The sequence below is a fragment of the Stegodyphus dumicola genome, chromosome X2 (genome assembly GCF_044657685.1).
Source record: "Stegodyphus dumicola isolate Sdum_Otavi_A_Nest chromosome X2, ASM4465768v1".
Taxonomy (NCBI): Eukaryota; Metazoa; Arthropoda; class Arachnida; order Araneae; family Eresidae; genus Stegodyphus; species Stegodyphus dumicola.
Genome location: NC_140781.1, coordinates 40,159,018 through 40,179,903, shown reverse-complemented (window position 1 = coordinate 40,179,903; position 20,886 = coordinate 40,159,018). Strand labels below are relative to the sequence as shown.

Below are 20,886 nucleotides of genomic sequence, written 5' to 3'. Positions count from 1 at the left end.
TCTGCATCAGTTTTGTCTAGAAAAGTACTGAACCAGCAATAATTAATGGCTTGTGATAGAGCAATAAAGTCTTTTAAAATAGTACCAGATCCTAACAGATCTTTCCCGTTAAAGTCTTTTGATGATTATTTTAATTTCTATTCCTAGCTTTGCCACTTCATTACATGCATTTTGAAAGAAAGGATACTATTTCATTTCCTTAACCAGTAGGGGAGTTCTAGTTCATGTTTACCCCCAATTACAGATCAAGCCCTGCCATACAACTGAGCCTTTTTTGCATCTTAATAGGAGAAAACTCTCAAAAATTTTCATGAACTTCAAAATCTGAAGTGATACCACAAATGCTACCATTTGAGCACCAGATGTTACAGATGTTACAGATGTTATTTCATCAGCCATCAGAAAATAACAAATTCAGATGAAATTCCAGAAATTTTCATCTATATGTGATGTGAAATAACAAAAATTTGCTTTCTTTTATAGAAAGAACAGCTTTTACACATAGGAATCAGATAAAATCAAAATTTAAAAAAATGGCATTAATGTTGCACTTAACCAAGCTATATAAAAACTCAATTCAATATAATTTTTAGATATATCACAAAATAGTTTAAATATATTTTTGTTAAATTAGTAGCAAATGAAGACATTTTTCGATTTTAATTCACCAGAATATTTTCTATTAAAATAGCAATGTTTGCTTTCAAAATGGTGTCTTAAATTACATTCTTTCAGCAATCCTGTACCTTGATATGATAACTGCACACACACATACATATATACAGTCAAGAGTCTTTAATCCGGACGTCCATAATCCGGAATGATCTATAATCTGGACCTCAAAGCTACAAACTTTCTCAAACTACAAACTGTGCATGCATAAACGTATTAATGCGTTTACGCATACGCATAATACGTTTACGCATGCGCATTTAATGTATAACGGACGGTATAAGCTAAGCTAAAATTATTTAATTATCTATTTCAGTTAATGTTGCAGATTGCGTTGTTCCTTCATCTTCAAATTGGATCTGGCTTATTTTTTGCAGACTGTTAAAGCAATTTTATAAAAGTAAGCTTGAACTTTCAATTATGTCAAAAAGAATTTCCAATTCTGGAGGTGCCAAAGGATCTACAAAGCGATAGCATTTTTCGATGTCCATCAAACAAAAAGTGGAATTGCTGCAAAAAAATGGATAAAGGCATACCCTTTGTTTCTCTAACCATTCCGAAATCTGTTTATCAATTTCACGCTGCTCTGTAGGAGGAAACGTTGCGGCGCGCAATGAACTGCAAGTTGATCTGTCAGCACTATCCTTATCTTCAGGGCAGATGTTTTTATTTTATTTGGCTTACAATTCCTTACTAAATGTAGTATTTCATCTCAATGTACTCTGTCTTTGATATGATTTAAATCAAATTCCTCGTCATTATAAATATCACGAATACACATCAAAGAGATTTCTGGTTGCAATTCTCTAATTTCGACTATGCGTAATGTATGCTTTACACATGGGCGCATTGAAAGAAATGTTTAAAGTAAACAAACAATTATTAAGCCTTTTTTTTTTTTTTTTTTTTTTTTTTTTTTTTTTTTTTGTAAATTTTGATACCCTTTAGATTATAATTGCTCTTTATTTCATAAATTATGGTTTCATATTTTTAATTTTATAATTTCTGCATGCCATCTTACCAGATTTAAATTGATGATCTACAATCCAGAAAAACCGGAATTGTCGAAGTCCCGACGAGTCCGGATTAAAGACTTTTGACTGTATATATAGAATACCACTCTTAGAGAGGCAGTATTTTGCTATTCACTCAGTTAATTTTCAGTTAATTCAGTATTTTATATTTTGCTTAAGAATTGGATTGGATTATTCAAGTATGGTAAAACACATGAGGGCTATCTGCCTAAAGAGAGGGATGCCTTCGTGGAGGACTTTCTTAGGGAAACTGGCTCGTATATACGTTACACGTGGGGAAAACCACAAAAACACCCATGCAGCCAGCCTGTTCGCGGGATTCGAACCTCGGATCGAACTATCAGTGTTCAGCGTCTTTACCGCTCGGCCGCTGGTGGGCCCTGTATTTTCTTTAAATACAATCTAATAAATATTTTTACCCTTAATAAAATAAATTAAGAGAGTCAAAGACTAAACTGAAAAAGCTAAATAATTTGGTATATAAAATATGCTTAAATTACACTCATGTCTAAGATTATTTTTGCATGCATGAAATCACAGATTTCTCAGAAGCTGTGAACTATTTTATGAATTAGTATGGAATGATACATAACATGATAACACATAAATTCAAAGGGAAAAATTTAATAGCACTGCATGTGACATAATACTGCAGAATGAAATAATAAAAATGGTAATATGTTACAAGGAGATTTCAGAGGAGGAAAGAGAATAACTTGGAAAAAAATTAAGCCTTATGAATTTAATATGGAATGTGATCTCCCGACTTGTACCTACAAATCATGGAGTATTTTCATGTTGGCAATAATGTTGTTAACCACAATTTGGAGAATTAAGTTCCACTCCTCCAACAAGGTGGTCTTCAGGACATTACATCTCTAGGAAGAGTATCCCTCTGTGTAAGTATATTTTTCCAAGGTGGTGTCATAAGTTCACTATAGGGTGAAGACAGGAGTATTTGCTCAATGTCTTCACTTTCAAGAAATTCATCAATGAGGTTTACTCGATGTGGATAAGTATTATCATCTATAAGTAAAAAGTTAGATTCATATGCACCTCTGAAAAGTCTTATATAAGATTATAAGCCCTCATCCCAATATCTCTGACCTCTCTCATAATCACCATTGAAAATATGTAGGGGTGTACATCCTTTGATCATTATTTCTTCCCATACCATCACGTCTGCATTACCAAAATGGTTACATTCCAGAATATTCGACTGAAGATTTTGCTTCCCTGACTCTCTCCAGATGGAAACATATTTAGAATCAGATATTAACTAAATCTCGACAATTCAACAAAGAGAACAAGGGACCATTGATGTTCATTCAAGTTTTTGTGTTTATTCCACCAATTAAAGCAATCTCTCTTTTGTTATGAAGGCAGTGAAATACATATTCTTGACTTCCTGGCATAAAGGTTTTTTTTTCATTAAGCCTTCTGGACACAGTTCACCATGATACAACAATCCTGTGGTCCATGTTAGTGGTTTCAGTGGTGGCTACAAGCTCTGACCTTAATTGCCGAAAAGTAGACTTCACCCTTTACTTTCTTTAAATTGAAAGAAGTAATTGTTACTGGCTCCAGATTATAGTGGTATACCATGTTTCTAGGCATTCTCGCAAGAAAAGTCTGTTTTGCTTGATTCAGTTGGTAATGATAAAGCAGAAGGCTCTCTCCGTAAAAAGAGGGATGCCTTTATGGAAAACTTTCTAACAGAAAGTAGCCAGTATTCACATGATACATAGCAAAAATGCAAAAGTTACCAAGCAAACAGCCTATTCACTGGAATCAAGAAAATGTCAAATGAGGATAAAGTCGGACTACAAGAGAAGCAAAAAATATTGCCTTTTTAGGAAATTATTTCTTCAGAGAACATATTCAGGAATTCTATATAAAGTGTTAAAATTCACAGTAAATTTGCCTTAAACACGTTTTGGGACAATCAACACCTGGCATTCTAATAACCTCGAATTTGCGAGCACTAATTCTCTCATCTGCTTACTAGTCTCTGCAATTCTTTGGACTTCTTTATGTTCAGTGTTTAGTGCTGATCTTGAGTTACCATTATATTCATATTCTAATCCTAAATGAATAAGCACAATCTGCAATTAGAGATAAAAAATTTTTAAAAGCATACGAATAGTCATGAAGAATGCCCGTATGTAAAGCAAATGATACTGCTTATCCCTCCCTCTCCCTGTACATTCAAATGTAGGCCATCCTATGGCAAGTTATGTCTCCTCCAAGACATAATTAAGCATTTCAACAGTTGAACTCTTTAACAGTTGAACTCTGAATTAATCACAGTTGAACTCTGAATTAATCAATACAATTAATTCATATGGATAGTTGGAAAATAATGAAATCTTAGTTATCTTATACTTTGCAAGATAAATAAGTATGAATGAGTTACTATATTATTATTAGAAGTTATTATATGCAAGTGATAATTATACAATGCTAGCGTTAACTCAAAATACATTTTATGCTGAAGAAAAATGACATTTTACCATCAAGAATAAAAATTCATCCATCGAAAAAAAGTGTACCTAAAAGTTACTAGAAAATAGCTGACTACAGTTATGCGGCATATATTCTCTACATGTTGGATGAGACTATAATAACATCGATTTCATTTTTTCTGCTTATAAAGCTGTCATTGCTCAGGAATGCTAGCATGGTAAACAAATAATAATAATTTCATTGGTTAATAAAAAAAATTACACATCTATTCAAATTTTAAGGAAAATGCAAATTTAAGAATGGGCAACATGCATGTTGCAACAGAAAAACGGGTATGAATGGAAACAAACATGTCACACTACTCATTTCCTGTTATCTAACATATGATATTAGCCAACAACTTGTTGGAAAATGCAAATCAAAGCAATCGTACAATGTCTACTGCAGAAACATTACACAGGAGATTTAGGCTTACGCGAAAGTTTGATGAAAAGTACTAGCCCAATGCCCAGGCTATTTGATGTCTCAGTAGGGAACTCATCTCTCTCAAAAAGTGATACTGCATATATAACGCTTTCACAGTATACTGTCATATGATTTAGTTCTTAGTGAAGACTGCTCCATTTTTCCTTTACAGCACGGATCAGGCCTTGCTTGATTTCTGGAGGAGGACTGTGAGATATTATTCATCTCCCCATAGTATCACGCCCATACTCAGCTATCTTCAGGTCTTGGAAGCATGCAAGCAAGATGATGTAACAAGTATCCTCATTTTCCAGGAGATTCTCTACCACTGTAGCTTAGTGTAGTGGCCATTACTATGCATAACAATGTTTCATCAATAACGCCACAGTCCAAGCAAATGTAACATTCAATGCCCTTTCTCCAATAGCTGTAACTGATCACTGAGCCATTATGTAGTAACTGTACCTCAATATGTCCATCAATCATAACCATAATCAATCTAGTAATAGAACCAACTGTGCTTAGCTGCAGAAGTCTTCTGGTATAGTCATGAAATGAAGCCAACTTCCTGCATTTAGGCACACACTCCCTTCATCTGAGGTGCTGCCTGAAAATTAAAGACAGCATGCTGTATGACTCTATTACAGCTTTGATGACTGCAGTACTTTCTTCCAAATTTTCTACAATCCTTCCACATATAAAATCATTGAAATTATGTCTTTAGGAAATGTAGAAAATTCAATGACTACAGGTTTATTTTTTCCAGTCAAAATTTCTGTAAAATGTTAATTAAGCAGCAGTACCAACTTCCTTTTCCCTTGCTGTCAACTTACACTGTAAGCCTTGACAACAAAACTTGGATATTTGCACATTCATTAGCTTTACACTCTGCATATTTTTACTATGCAAATTCTAACAAATTGATTCACCAGATTTTTTAGGTAAAAATTTTACACAGTTTGTTTATAAATTTTGCACACATGCTGTATGATTATTTTTCATCAACACTTACATTATACCATTCGTGGATATTTTGGGCCAATCTATGGCAGGCACATTAAAGACCATTAATTTAACTGATTTGTACAGGCTCAGGTAGAAGCTATGCCAGCACCTCCATAGTGCCATAGATGATTGAGATATTGCTGAAAACTTGCACCCCCAATTTGGAGGGACAACTCCAGGGGGTGTCCAAGTACCTTTCACCCCTCTCTCCCTACCACCAAACTCTCAAGAGGATATTTTGTTTGTGTATTTTGAGTGCCCCCTTGACACACAAACACTATTATGCTTACAAACATTCAGGTCTTCTGGATTCGAACCCAGGCCCATTGGTATTGCAGTCAGCATCACTAACCACTGTACCAAAGGGGTGGCTAATTGCTTCTTACAAAACATGTTTATTATATCCTTACATTGCTTATGAAAATGATTAAGCACACATTAAGGTTCAAAAAGAAATTTAATTTTACATCAGCTATAAAGAACAGCAAAATTCTGAATGTAGTTAACATAGGGTGTTTATAAATAAATGGTGCAGTTTTAAAAATTAATAATAAATAAATGATATATAACCTCATCCATGTAAAACCTATATGTAAGTACTGGCAACTGTTTAAGTTTTTCACGTGCTGTGTAGCATCAGTTTCCCAGATGATACAGCAACAGGAAAAAGCTTTCTGTGTGCTCCATTTTGAGGTGTTCAGATGTGTGGTTACATAGCAGCATACGTTTCGTGCATGTTTTCTGTGCAGGGACCCACGAGAAAACGCACGGTCCATTTTTCCTTGAACAAGAAACTGTGATCAGTGACTCATTTCTAGACATGTTGGAAACCTAATTGTTACCCTAGCTGAACATTAATTATGATGCTTATATTTTGTAACTGGACAGTGCTCTGCCCCATTTTCACAGAAATGTAAAACAGCTTCTTACCGTGTTCTTCACCAAAGCTGGATTACACATGCTGCAACAGCAGACAATAACCTTCACCCCTAGCCACTGCGTTTGACATATTTAAGACCATGTGATTTCTTCCTTTGTGGTTTGTTAAAGGCTAAATTTATACACTGCCAATGCATGTGTCCCTTGAGGAAGTTTGTGGTCGAATACAGCATGCTCTGCAGACCATCACGGCAGACATGCTACACCGTGAATAGGAAGAATTTCATTACTGTGTAGATGTGTGACCAAGTGCGCATATATTGAAGGATTGTGCTTAATGCATCAAAAACTTGGACAGTTGCTGCTGCTTGTGTTATAAAATTTGTTTATATAAAGTAATACATCAATTTATTAATTTTTAAAACTGTATTCATTTATTAACATCCTGTATTTCTAAATGAGATATTAGACAATGTAAATCTAAAAATCTAAATGCTCCTCTGAATTCAGTAAATGCAAAAATAAATCATGTTTCACTCAATAATTCACACATTTTTTTTTTTTTTTTTTTTTTATGTATTATTTTACCTTCTGTTGCTCCAGCAAAAAGTTCTGAAATTCTTGTAGGGTAACTCTCTGTCCATCAGTGGTGTACTCCTCAAACATACTGCTAAACAGCTGTTAAAAATTATTTAATATTTTGAATATGTTAAGCAAATAAAACTTAAAAAGGCTTTTAAATCAATTCACATTTAATGAACGATTTACACAATGAAAATATTCTTTACGTTAAATTTTTCATACAATTTAATGTCTATTAAAATTTGATAACACATATATTTTAAGTAACTTATTCATATTTCTAACCCCTAACTGCCGCAGAAAATGTGTTTATTAGATTCGTTTCTCATTCATTTCTCAGTGCCACGGTTTTTCACACAGGCACACGTAGTTATGCGATGTATTAGGGGGACAATAAGTGCAAGTTTTATTTTCTAAAAACTGTTTACTTTCACAAAATAAAGAATAAAAGAAAAACATGAATGCACAAAATTTAATGTTTTGAGTAAAAGTATAATAAAAAGATGTAAGTATAATAAAAATGATGTTTTTATAACAAAAAAAGATCCCTAAAATGGAGTTTCGATCAATCTATTTTTAGACAAAGTGTAATATCAGGTTTCAGTGTTATACCTTGTGAAATCAGTATGCCTAAAAAAACATATATTTCTTCTGAACTGGTTGAGTGCCACAATTTTGTTCTTGATTTTTCGTTTGTAAGGTGTTAGTTCATATACTCGTCTACAAAACGGTTAGTTTCAGTAACAATATGAAGCATGAGCAGTTCATCAAAAAAGATAAATGGGTTTGAAACATCCATTATATCTTTCTTTATTCCTGGAACCTGCTACAAAAAGTAAACGAAAACAGAGGACACAGAATAAAAAAAAATATGTTTTACTCAAACAACACCAGCCAATACCGTGCAGTCATTACTTTCACCACTTTAGACTTATCTCTCTCTCCAATTTCTCCCCATACTACTCTGAAATAGTATCCTCCTTCGCATACTTTGTCAAGGTCATTGTGGTGTTGCATTCTAAATCTTTGCGAATAATTTTACGGGTAGCAGCGCAAAGCAAATGATAGTATTTTGGAAGGGCGTATATATATATATTAGTAAACGCATAGGCTGAGCAGTTAACGCATTGGCTGAGCAAGGTGTATATATACGCTCGTGGCAGTTAAGGGGTTAAGCTACATCCAGTTCACAAATTTTAATAATGATTAATGGCATGCTTTACACTATGTAAAAATATCAACATCAAGGGAAACAGACATTATAATGAAAGGAAATCTAGTTAAAATCACAATGTTTACACACATATTAAAGTATAAGCTAATAAGAATACATACATAAATAAGTGAACATAGAAACAACAATATTTATAAAAATAAAAAAGTGCACTGTTGTCCAAAATCACCTGTGTAAGCATAAAAATACTTATTTTTTACAAAAACTAATGAATAAAATTTAACACATTTATCTGAGGTGATATAGAGTATTACACCACATATATCTAAACAAAAAAATAAAATGCTTTGACACAGACATATAACAAAACAAAGTCTATGTAACATGGGAGAAAAAAAGAATAAACAGATTTTTGACAAATAAGGAATGAACGTCTAACTTTTAATTTTTAACATTGATAAGTAATGCGCATCTCTTACATGCAACATAACAATGTGATTTCATGTTCTTAGGGATGTAACTGATTAGTTTTGGGATGTTAAGTTCTACTCCTTCACTGATATTGCCTCCAAGAAAAATTCTGCTCGTGCAGCACCTTTTTCATGCCTGTCAGATAAGTCTAGCCAATTAGTCTAGCCAATTAACACAATGTATGCGAGTATATTTTGCCTCAGACTTTTCTTCGTGTAGCGGGCATTTTTCATGAATTTTGTGCAAGTTTGGTCATTTATTAAAATCGCAATAAATTAACCCTCTGGAGGTTTTGAGAAGGATAAGGTATTGTTTCCAAAAGGGTCACCAGCTTTGTCATCAAAGCTTTTGAAAGCACAGAAAATTTCTTCCACTGAATGCACGAAAAGCATTAAGTAGTTTTTCATCCCCCCACACACACACCTGCGGAGAATTATCAGGTGAACTGATTAGTGTCAGCTGTAAAAATATCAATCACTGTCAAAATTTTGCCCATTGATAGTTTTCAAGAAGGTAGTGTTTGTGATCTGACTTTTAACAGTAAGTCGGGGTTTAAGTTATCAAATCTATATTTTGTAAAAAACTGCAAATCGAGACATTAAGAGAAAAAAAATTATAAATGTTTCATTTTTTCCCTCGTTATAAGCCTGTATTTTTATGTATGCATGTAAATGTGTGTGTACGTGTTTATATATATATTTATTTATTAAAATTTTGATTAGCAATCTATATGCAGACAAGCATAATATCAAAATATTTTTGCGTTTCTAATAACATTCACTTTTGCGTTTCTAATAACATTCACTTGTTTCTAATAACAATTACCTAATTTACCTTTTATATGTGATTGCTTGCCTAGGATGGAAGGAATATTTTCTCACTGAAACAATTTGATTTTCGGTATGTCTTCCTTATTTTCTAAATAAAATACCTTGGGAACTTGAAAAATTTCTTATTTTATTTGCAGCTTTGGGTATTTTACATTCAGGGTTTATTTGAAACCACGGATATAAATAATATTTCACAACTTACTTGATATAATGAAAGAACTAATTAACTGAACATGAAATAAAAAAACTTGTTTATTTGCTAATGACAATCACAGATGTCTAAATTTTTGTCATGCAATTTTCCACTTTTGTATACAGCAATAAGTAAGGGAAGCTGCAAGTTTATTAATTGTGCCATAATGATACTGTTTTCTTTAAAATCTAAGAAAATATTAGTATATTTTACTATTTCACTACTTATTTGGGGGAACTAAGAGCAAATAAACAGCTGCATTTAGAAATCTTATTAAAAAATTATAAGAGCATTAAAGAAAAAAGAAATCGGATTTTGATGCATTCATTCTTATGGTTTTATAGTCTCTATACCTTTAATTCTTTCTCTCTATGTATATATAGAAAGAATCAAAGAGAGACGCTAGACTAATGCTCTTGATGCTTATTTATCTTTTTTAATTTGATTTAATTTGATTACGGCAAAGCACTCAAAGGTGATTCGCCTAAGGATAGGGATGTCTTCATGGAGGAGTTTCTGAGGGAAGCTGGCTCGTATACACGTTGCACGTGGGGGAAACAAAGAAAACGCCTACGCAATGAGTTCGTTCACAGGACTCCTGGGCCGAATTACCAGCGTTACCAGCGTTCAGAAAATTTATTGCTCGTCCGCTGATGGGCAACCGCTCTTTATGCCTTGTATGTGCAGTCGGAAAATTTAAATATTTTTCCAAAATATTATAGTTACATAGGTAATGCATAGTTTTACTAAACATTTTCTATCAATATTACTTTCAGTGTAGTTACCTAATGCAGAAACATAAGTTTTTAAATATTTATAATTTGGTTTTTGATACATTGAATTAAGATCATTTCCCAGAATTCACTATATTCTTAAATATTATTTTTCAGTATAATAATATGCAGTTATTTTTAAAGGGTGTAAATTGAGAAAGTTTTGAAAACTGAAAAGAAAAAAATTATGTCTGAACTCAAAAAATGCAAATCATAACGAATTTTAAAATAAAATTGTGTAGAATTGTTCATGATTAGATTCATCTTCCTTCAGTTAGGTTTTTCTCAAGAATATTTGTGTGTTAATATACATGCTCAAAAATGCGAATATTAGGAATTATATCAAACATGCATTGAAGTAGAAGTAAGCTTTCCAGCAGAAATTCAACTAATTTCAACGAAAACCTGGGATAATATGATTACAATGTACCTGAATATTCAAGAATTTCTGGGCAACAGGTTTGCTTCCTAGAGGCTTATTATGCACATGTGGGACTGATATTTTTTTATATATATAAAATGTTTTCCCCACCTAGGGTTTGCAAAAAATAAATAAATAAATAAGATTTTACTTTCCGTAAAATAAAATACAAAAGAGACATTCTACGACAAAACTGAAGTGTAAAACCCTTTTTATTTACCAAAATGCACGACATATTTCTACTTCAACTAAAAGAAGAAAATTTAAGTTTTGTTCATATAACTGGCTGGTTCAGTTAGATATAAATATATAATCTTTTTTTCCCTTCTATCCTCTAAGAAACTAACTTCAACAAGATACCTTTTTTTTACAAAACAAAATGCATAATTTATTCATTTCCTACTAAAAATAGTTTTTAGACTATTTGGATACTGCAGAGCATAAGAGAGCTATTTATTGCAAAAATCTGAGGGCTGCCATCGTGAAGGGCTTTCTAAGAGAAACTGACTTTGCAAAAACACCAATGATGCAGTTAGCTCATTCATCTGGGCTTTCTAAGGAAAACTGACTTTGCACAAAACACCAATGATGCAGTCAGCTCATTCATCTATGATCGAACCTAAATCAAATGATCAATATTCAGCGAGTGTTTTACTATTCGGCTATTAGCAAGGTTCAACTAGCCGAAGCCAATTCAAAAATTTTATTCTCATACAGAACTAAACTCGGCACCTACAATAAAAGAATTCTAGTCTTACTAGTCTAGTCTTTTCTTGTGCTCTGCCGTTAGCTAATTTTAATGCAATTAGCAGGTAATATCAGTACTGGAAAAAAATTTTAATGTAAATTACACTTTAGAATTTTCCTTCGCATCATTCTAAAGTTTTCAGAGCGAGTCCAGTTAAACGAACAGAAACCGATAATAGTTATATGTGTTCGGGGGGGGTTGAGTCCTGGGCAGCGGAAAAGAAGTCTTTTACATCAAAGGTACCATATATAATATGTGGAATGACCATGCCCATTGCCTTTCATTTTTATCGTCCTTCCTCTAATTTTCAATGCATATCCTGTTCTTTGTTTTATTCGTTTTACATTACTCCTTCTTTTCAACATGTACCCTATTTGAAAATAGTTAATCTATTTTTAGAAATAAAGGCCAAACATTTCTCAGTATCGTAGGAGAAAGACATTCAGTAGAATGTAAGAATGCATTTCTGTAAGTATAATTCTGTAGGAAAATCTGCCAAATGCTTCAATTTTATGATAAATATGTGCATAATATATACAAAATTTAAGAACGTATTTTATACTTATATATATATATATATATATATATATATATATATATAATGTAAGAAAGGCCTACTAACTAAACTAAAAAGAACCTGTGAGATTAAGAATTTTGCGCAGTGAGCTGCAAAATTTGAAATAAAATTAAAAAGTAAATTCTTTCAGCTATAGCCTACAAGCTAAAGTGATACTTCATTCCTTTGCAAAAAGGTATAAACACAAAGTAAAGATCCAATAGTAATGCAAAATGTAAAAACATATGTATGAAATATTATTTAAGAAAAATAGCAAAGGATGAATGCTTAACTTGATTTAAATTTAAAAGTTAATAGTGAGTGAGTGAGTGATTATGGCGCAAAAACCAGAGATGATTATGACGCGCCAAACACAAGATGGGATGATTACAATTTGTGACATTAAAATTCAATAAATAAAAACAAGTAGATAAATGTACCAAATCCAGAGGATGAAGTCATATCAATACAAGTTAAAAGCACACATTAAAATTCAACACACAATCTTCAAAACAAATTACATTAGGTAATAAAAGCCAATCTTTTTTAAATAATAAAATAAATTACAATTGACCTCTCTTCCGATTAAACGGTCGAGAGGTAAGTCACAGCTATTAAAATATTTCTGGCGAAGACCATTAAAACATGGACACTCAATTAAAATATGACAAACAGATAAACAAACATTACAATTAAAACACACAGGCTCATTTTCAGCTTTGAGAAGATAGTTATGTGTGACTCTAGTGTGACCAATTCTGAGGCGAGTCAAAAGAACGTCATCCTTACGATTTCCAGCAAAATCCCAATGCTCAATTCTAGGCTTGACGTTTCTCAACTTGTTGTGATGCTGAACATCCCAAATTTGCTGCCATTTTTTTCGGACCTTTCCCTTGATGACACTGCAGATATCTCTAAAAGGGATAAGGCGACTGGACAGTTCAACAGCAGATTTGGCTGCGATATCTGCAAGCTCATTTCCCTTTATTCCAGCATGTCCAGGAACCCAGCAGTACAGGACTTCATAACCTCGAATCGTTAAATTTATATGGATTTTGAGAACATCCACTACCACAGGATTCTGAGTGTTGGGAAAAGCTTCCAAAGATTTCAGAGCACTATACGAGTCTGTATAAACTACGAACTTTTTGTGGCAGAGCTTTGAGATGTACAAAAGACCATAATATATTGCAGTTAGTTCAGATGTTAGGACTGAGAAAGCATGGTGCAGGCATCTGCTCTCTATGTAATTTTCGAAAACAAAAGCCATCCCGACATGATCATTTGACTTTGATCCATCTGTGTATATCGGATAATAACTGCTATATTTCTGCCTGTGCTCAGCAAAGAGTTGTCTGTAAATGATCGCGTTAGTGCTTGCCTTCGCATCATGCTTAAAAACATTAAGAAGCTGAGTCCGTACATTTTCCCAAGGTGGGATTTCAAAATTCTGTACTGCTTGGGGGCGCATATCAGAAAGAGAAAGTTCCTCAATGACAGGGCGAGCTCTTAAGAGAAAGGTAGGAACACAGGATGGACGTGTTTCAAATAATGTGTTACACTCATTATCAAGTAAGCACAGCTTATTGGGATGTTCAGGTTGGGATAGAATATTAAAATATTGCAAAAGGGACAATTGCTCACGCCTCAGATAAAGTGATGGTTCGTTAGAGTCAACATATAGGCTCTGTACAGGAGAAGTCCTGAAAGCTCCTGAACAAATCCACAAACCTTGATGGTGAACAGGGTCCAGTTTTAACAAAACAGATGACCGAGCGGATCCATAAACAACTGAGCCATAATCCAGTCTAGAGCGGATAAGCGCTCTGTAAACGCGAAGCATAGAGCAACGCTCTGCACCCCAGGAGGTGTTCGCCAACACTTTTAAAATATTTAGTGTTTTTAGACACTTCTTTCTCAGGTTTAAAGCATGAGAAAGGAAAGTCAATTTCTGGTCGAACGTCACTCCTAAAAATTTTACTTCGGGCGCAACTGGAATAATTGTACCATTTAGATATAACTCAGGTTCAGGATGGAGACCTCGCTTCCTACAAAAGTGCACGCACACAGTTTTCTGTTTCGAAAAAGTAAATCCCTGTTTGTTTGACCATTCTTATTCAAAGCCATCTGCAATTGCCTCTCTATGTATCTCATGTCTGCTCCTCGACAGCTAATCTGTAAATCATCTACATATAGTGATCCCAAGATGGTAGGAGAAAGTTCTTTTAATACAGAATTTATTTTTAAACTGAACAGCGTTACACTAAGCACACAGCCTTGGGGCACACCCTCTTCCTGTTGAAAAACATCCGAAAAAACAGAGCCAATCCTTACTTGAAAAGTTCTACTCTTCAAGAAATTCTGAATGAAAATTGGTAGGTTGCCGCACAAGCCACTCTCGTGAAGATCCCGAAGTATACCGTATCTCCATGCCTTATCATAAGCTTTCTCAATGTCGAAGAATACCGAGACAAGGTGGCTTCTTCTTACAAATGCTTTCCGAATGGAAGTCTCTAGGAGGAGCATGTTATCCACGGTTGTTCTCCCCTTTCGAAAACCACTTTGATAAGGCGATATAATATTATTCTTTTCCAAGAAGTAGACTAGGCGGCTGTTTACCATCTTTTCAAACAGTTTGCAAACACAGCTGGTAAGGGCAATTGGCCGATAGTTCGAGGGATTCCTCGGGTCTTTCCCTGGCTTCGCAATAGGAATGACAACAGCTCTCCTCCATGCACTGGGAAATGTACGCTCCTTCCACACTCTATTGTAAAGTGTGAGAAGGGCACTCAGTGACTTACAGGACAGATGCTTTAGCATTTCATAATACACGCCATCCAGACCCGGACAAGACCTATGAGTCTGTAACAAAGCCCTCTTTAACTCTAGCACAGTAAAGTCTCTACTATAAGGCTCAAAGTTAGAAGAGTTGAAATCGATGGGATTTCTCTGAGAGCTGCTTGATAGAAAGAAATGCCGGTGAGTAATTTCTGCTGGAAGAAACGGCAGCAAATGTCTCACAATTTCTTCTATGGAGCTAATCACTTGGCCATCTTTTTCCAGAAAGGAAAGTGAGTGGTCTTTATACATTCCGCATGCTTTTCGAACTCTTTCCCAAACCCGCTTACTAGGCGTAGAGGATGTTATTGAGGACACATATGAAATCCAGGAATCCCTCTGGCTCTGCCTTCTTACTTTTCGTGCATTTGCTTTGGCTTTTTTAAATGCTATGAGGTTTTGCAGAGTAGGATATCTACGAAAAATTCCCCATGCTTTTTTCTGTTTTTTCAGTGCTTCATGACACTCGCGATTCCACCATGGTTTCGTATATTTTAGTATTTTTCCTGATGTTCTAGGAATCGAAAGCATAGCTGCCTGAATAATAGTATTAGTAACAGCTTCCACAGCATCATCGATATGCTGATCTTCTACCATTTGATCTCTGAGCTCTGCAATGGAAGAGAAGAGTTCCCAGTCTGCCCTGTCCAGTATAAACCGAGGGAGTCTCGACATGGGGTTTGCTCCTCTTCGTACAAGAGATACAAAAATGGGATAATGATCACTGTTGTACAGGTCATTTCCGACACTAAAAGTGCAAAATGGCAACAGAGATGGTGAACAGATGGCAAGATCGAGAGCGTGGAATGTCCTTGAAGGCTCATGGAAGTACGTATCTTGCCCATTATTTAGGAGACAAAGGCTGTGATCTTCGATCATCTGCTCAATTTGTCTTCCTCGGCAATTTGTATCTTTGCTACCCCAGAGTGGACTATGGCCATTAAAATCTCCTATTATGATAAAAGGCTCAGGCAGCTGCTCTATTAGATTATTTAAATCTTGCTGATAAATGTGCTCATTTGGAGGCAAATACAAAGGAACAAATGAAACAACAATATCAAAATTTATTTGAGTAGCGACAACTTGGAGGGATGTCGTCAAAGGAACTACATTTGAGGGATAATCCAGTGAGGAGAGGAGACCTACTCCTCCACTGGCACGCTCACCTGCAAGGTTATCCTTCCTGACGAAAGAAAACCTCCGAAGTTTTGCATGGTGTTCTGGTTTCAGATTTGTTTCCTGTATAGCTAAGCACACAGGATGATACGCATTTATAATAGATTTGATGTCAAGTAAATTTCGGTGGAAACCGCGACAGTTCCATGACATGAGGGTGGCCATTATGAATGGTTTTTGTTTTTTCTGTGCTGTTCTTTTGTTTTTCGTGGAAGTAGATGCCTGGGAACTTCTAGACCCTCTTCTACTTCCATAAAGTCTGAATCCGCAGATTCAGAAATCATCTCATCAAGAGAGCTATTGCTGCGACTTCTATTTTTATTGGATATTTTATGTGTAGTAGTTTTGGGCTTACTTTGAATAACTGTTTCTTTCTTTTGTACTATATGGGTCGCATTTTCTTTTTTTTTTGTTGGATGTAGACGGTTGGGGTTTATTTGGTAGGGTCTGTGTGCCTATTGATGTTTGGGTGGCGACTGTACGAGATGATTTTACAGCACTGGCGTATGATGTATTTGGTCGAAGCTCTGTGCTCTGGACTAATCTTCTGGCTTCGGCATATGAGATGTTCCTCGTAACCTTTGCAGTCTGCACTTCTTTTTCCAATTTCCATTTTGGGCAGAGGCGTGAAAATGCTGGGTGCTCACCCTTGCAATTTATACAAAGAGGCGCAGCGGTACAATTTTCAGAATCATGGCCAATCTGTGAGCATCGGGCACATGTGAGGTTGCCACGACAAGATGTCTTAGAATGGCCGAAACGCTGGCATTGGAAACATCGCATAGGGTTTGGAATATAAGGTCTTACAGGAATATTTAGATATCCGGCCTTAATATTCTTAGGCAGATCAGGCGTGTTGAAGGTAAGGATCACGTGTTTCGTGTCTATCAACTTACCTTCCTTACGCATCTTGATCCGCCTTACACCGCAGACATTTTGTTCGTATAGATCAGAAGCGATCTCTTCTTCAGAAACATACAGAAGGTCGAATTCTGAGATTACACCCCGACAATAGTTGAGTGACTTATGTGGTGTTACAGTGACATTCGCTTGCCCAAGTTTAGTTATCTGAAGTAAAGAAGCAGACTGGGTGGCTGAGTTTGTATCAATAAGCAAGTCTCCGGAGCGGAGACGCTTTATATTTCTCGGCTCACCAATACAAGATAGGATATATTTGTTTATTACGAAAGGAGACATCTTATGCATTTCGCCAGAAGGACTAGAGATGACTAGGAAACGGGGACTATTGTTATGATTTTTTTTATTTGAATCTGTACGTAATTTTTTTGCAGTAGACTTTTCAGAACTAGGTTGAGTGACTGGTTTAGCAGTAGACGTTTCAGAACTAGGTTGAGTGACTGGTTTAGCAGTAGATGTTTCAGAACTAGGTTGAGTGACTGGTTTAGCAGTAGAAGTTTCAGAACTAGGTTGAGTGACTGGTTTAGCAGTAGAAGTTTCAGAACTAGGTTGAGTTACAGGAGTGACTTGAGTGACAGGAGTTACCTCGAAATCTTTTATTAAGTAGATATGAGAAGCCATAGTGAAAGAATAAAGATTCGGGTCCGACGGCCCCGCCCACCACGGAGCCCAACAAGGGAACACAGATTCCTGTGTTAGGGCTAGCCGGACCTATACGCAAACTGAAGCCCCACAGTCGGCTTTCCCGAAAGCAGGTACTCCCGAGAGCTTGACCCCAAGCCACTGACACAAGGACTAGTGACCAGCCGATTGACACCCTTGAGGACGACTAAGGTGCCTCCCGTTTAGCTGAAGCAGAGGCCAAAGTAGTGTGTTGGGGACAGTACCTCGCCCCTCAACTACCAGGACCCTCCTTTCTAGCGACACGGGTCTCCACGCACGTGGGCAGTTTTCTCGCCCCTCGAGAAAACTGCCCACGTGTTTGCCGTGCCCACGTGCCCCCAAGGTCTGTTCCAGTCTCTCGTGATGAGCCCCAAACTCTGTAGAGAGAAACCACGAGGAGGAAGGGAAGGGAAAAAGTACCAGCCAAGAGGAGAGGAGACGGAAAAGAGAATAGATCACTGGGGCTCCAGGATCGTGACACCCGTCTCACCAAGATGATCCCCTGAAGGGCTAGGGTACCTCGGGATTGCCACACCCGTACTCACAAAAGTGAGCCTCCTGAGGGATAAAAGTTAATATGTAAGTAGAATAAAGTGTAAGCTATCACAAAACATATTAGAAAATACAACAAAAACATTATATTAAGAAAAAAATAAGTACTATAAGCAACGGTAAATGGAATAATTAGCCTAATTCAAATATCATCATGGACTTTTCAAGGGAAATGCATAGTGACACTCGAACTCTGCTAAATTCCAGAACGCATTTTGTCAAACAGACATTGAGACTGATAGCTAACAAATTTTTATTAAAAAGTTCCAATATAAATTTTAACCAGGTCTCAACTTCCCTGTTCCATTTCCCATAAGTATAAGTGAAATACTTAATTTGTGTAGTAGAACTATACAAGAAGCCAAGCCTGGTAAGGCAAATTTACAACATTAAAATAAATAGCGAAATTGCTATTAGCCTATATAAGCACGAACTTTATGGGTGAACCTTCTAGTCTGAAAAGTTATAACTTTTAAAAATATGTAGCAGCAATAATGTTTTAGAAAGAGAATATAAGATTAATATTGGGCCAGTTTTTGAACAAAATTTATAACTACAAAAAGATGAAATGAAAAACATACCTGAACTCAAGACTTCTTTCTGCTAGAAGGTGTTTTATAAAAATGGAAGAAAGAGTGTTTGGAAAGCAACGACAGACAAGAGTGAAAAAGATAAGAATTAAATTCACCAATTGGGCAAGACTATGCCACGGGGTATAGTACATGTCAGGAAGTAAGGTCCAATGAAACGTAACTAACTGAGGGGGATCTGAGTCCCAAAATTATTGGGGAGGGAATGGAAGTTATTTTCAACATGTCATCTGTCCTGTGCAATGCCCATTCATGAATGGCAAGAAAAGGCGATTGCAAAATGGCTAATTTTTACTCTTGCTAAATTTGGGGGGGGGGGAGTAGTAGAAATCGGAAAAATACAGTAATTTGTTAGTTAAAGTTGTAATTCTTCAAGCTAGAGGGTTATCAAGCTTCTTTGAATCGAAAAGGGGCCCATAAAATTTAATAACAGGATAGATTTTGCCAGAAAAAGATATTAATTTACATGACATATATTAAGAACAAGGTATTGAAGTACTGAGCCAAATGTGTAGAGAAAAAGTTTTTTTGAGTAGTGAAAGTGATAACCTATACATTTTTACATTAGATCATTTAAATAATCCATCCATTAATCACCTTCCATTTCAGGATTTAATTAAATAATATCATTATCTAATTCAAATAATCTAAAAAAACAGGTAAATGCCTGCTTTTTTAGGGAATTTTTAATGACTGTTTTTGGAATAAGATTGTCAATCAAGATATTAATAAAGTAGTGTATTTCTTCTTGTAGGTGTTGTACATTATTAGATTCTTTTAATTCTGAGAAGTTGTGCATTAATTGTGTTCACTACGACTCTTTTTGAAATATTAGAAATATTAGAACACCTGTTAGTTAATTTAAGTGTAGAAAAATTGAAATCTCTGTGCTTGTCGTAAATTTTGATAAGTTTGTAATCCAAAATATGTAAATCAAGGTACACTATACCACTTTTAACAGTATTAGTGGCATTAAACTTGAGGCAAGACGGGTAAATATTTGAGTTCTCTATTTTGTTGAAGCTGTTAAAAGCAATAACATCATCTAGAGAATGAAAGATGTGCTGGAAGTCTCTATTTTGTTGAAGCTGTTAAAAGCAATAACATCATCTATAGAATGAAAGATGTGCTGGAAGTCTCTATTTTGTTGAAGCTGTTAAAAGCAATAACATCATCTATAGAATGAAAGATGTGCTGGAAGTATTTGTAATCTTCAATTTTAAGTGATTTCTTAAACTTATATTCTTGGGTAAACAGGAATATTTTGCAAATTGCTGTTGAAAAATTTCCGCCCATTGGCAAACCTTGTACTTGCTTAAAGATGCTGTTATTAAATTTAATATAATTGTTAAAAAGTACACTTTTCAAGAACAGTTGCCAATTTTCAGTAGAAATAATAGTATTGATCTGAGGAAATAAATTAGGGAAAGTAAGTAAACTATTATAAATTTCTTCAAGAGGTAAAGTAGTGTAAAGGTTTTCAAAATCATAGCATTGGATATGCTCTATTTCCAGTGAATTTAAAGTATGAATAATTGTATCATGGTTTAAGATCATTTAATTGTAATGCTTCTCTTGAAAATCAAAATTATTTATTATATCTCGAACGAGTTTCAGTTTTTGTGCAAAGAGATAATCTCTTTTAAATAACTTCTGGTACTGTTTGCTATGTATCTGAACTTTACTGAAGTTTTTTAAAACTTAGGCAATGCATATATATTAGCAAATCTATTATTAAATTTGTTGGGACGGATTGTAAGTCTTTTATGGGAGTGCTTTAAATTTATTTAAAAGGATTTTAGTGCTGGTAGAGACCTGTGTATAGGTGCATGTACTTTGTAATTCTTGTTGCAGAATGTCATAATAATTTTTTTTTTCAT

General features: G+C 35.0%; 1 protein-coding gene across 4 annotated transcripts in view; it reads right to left on the bottom strand.

The window, feature by feature from the left end:
* The window catches only part of sl (small wing phospholipase C gamma 1), a 326,005-nt gene that overhangs the window by 262,998 nt on the left and 42,121 nt on the right, over positions 1 to 20,886 (bottom strand). For all 4 annotated transcript variants that reach the window (XM_085809362.1, XM_085809364.1, XM_085809363.1 and 1 more), the window contains exon 6: positions 7,110 to 7,199. In XM_085809362.1, coding sequence (XP_085665488.1) covers positions 7,110 to 7,199 — 90 coding nt within the window. The remainder of the gene's footprint in view (positions 1 to 7,109; positions 7,200 to 20,886) is intronic.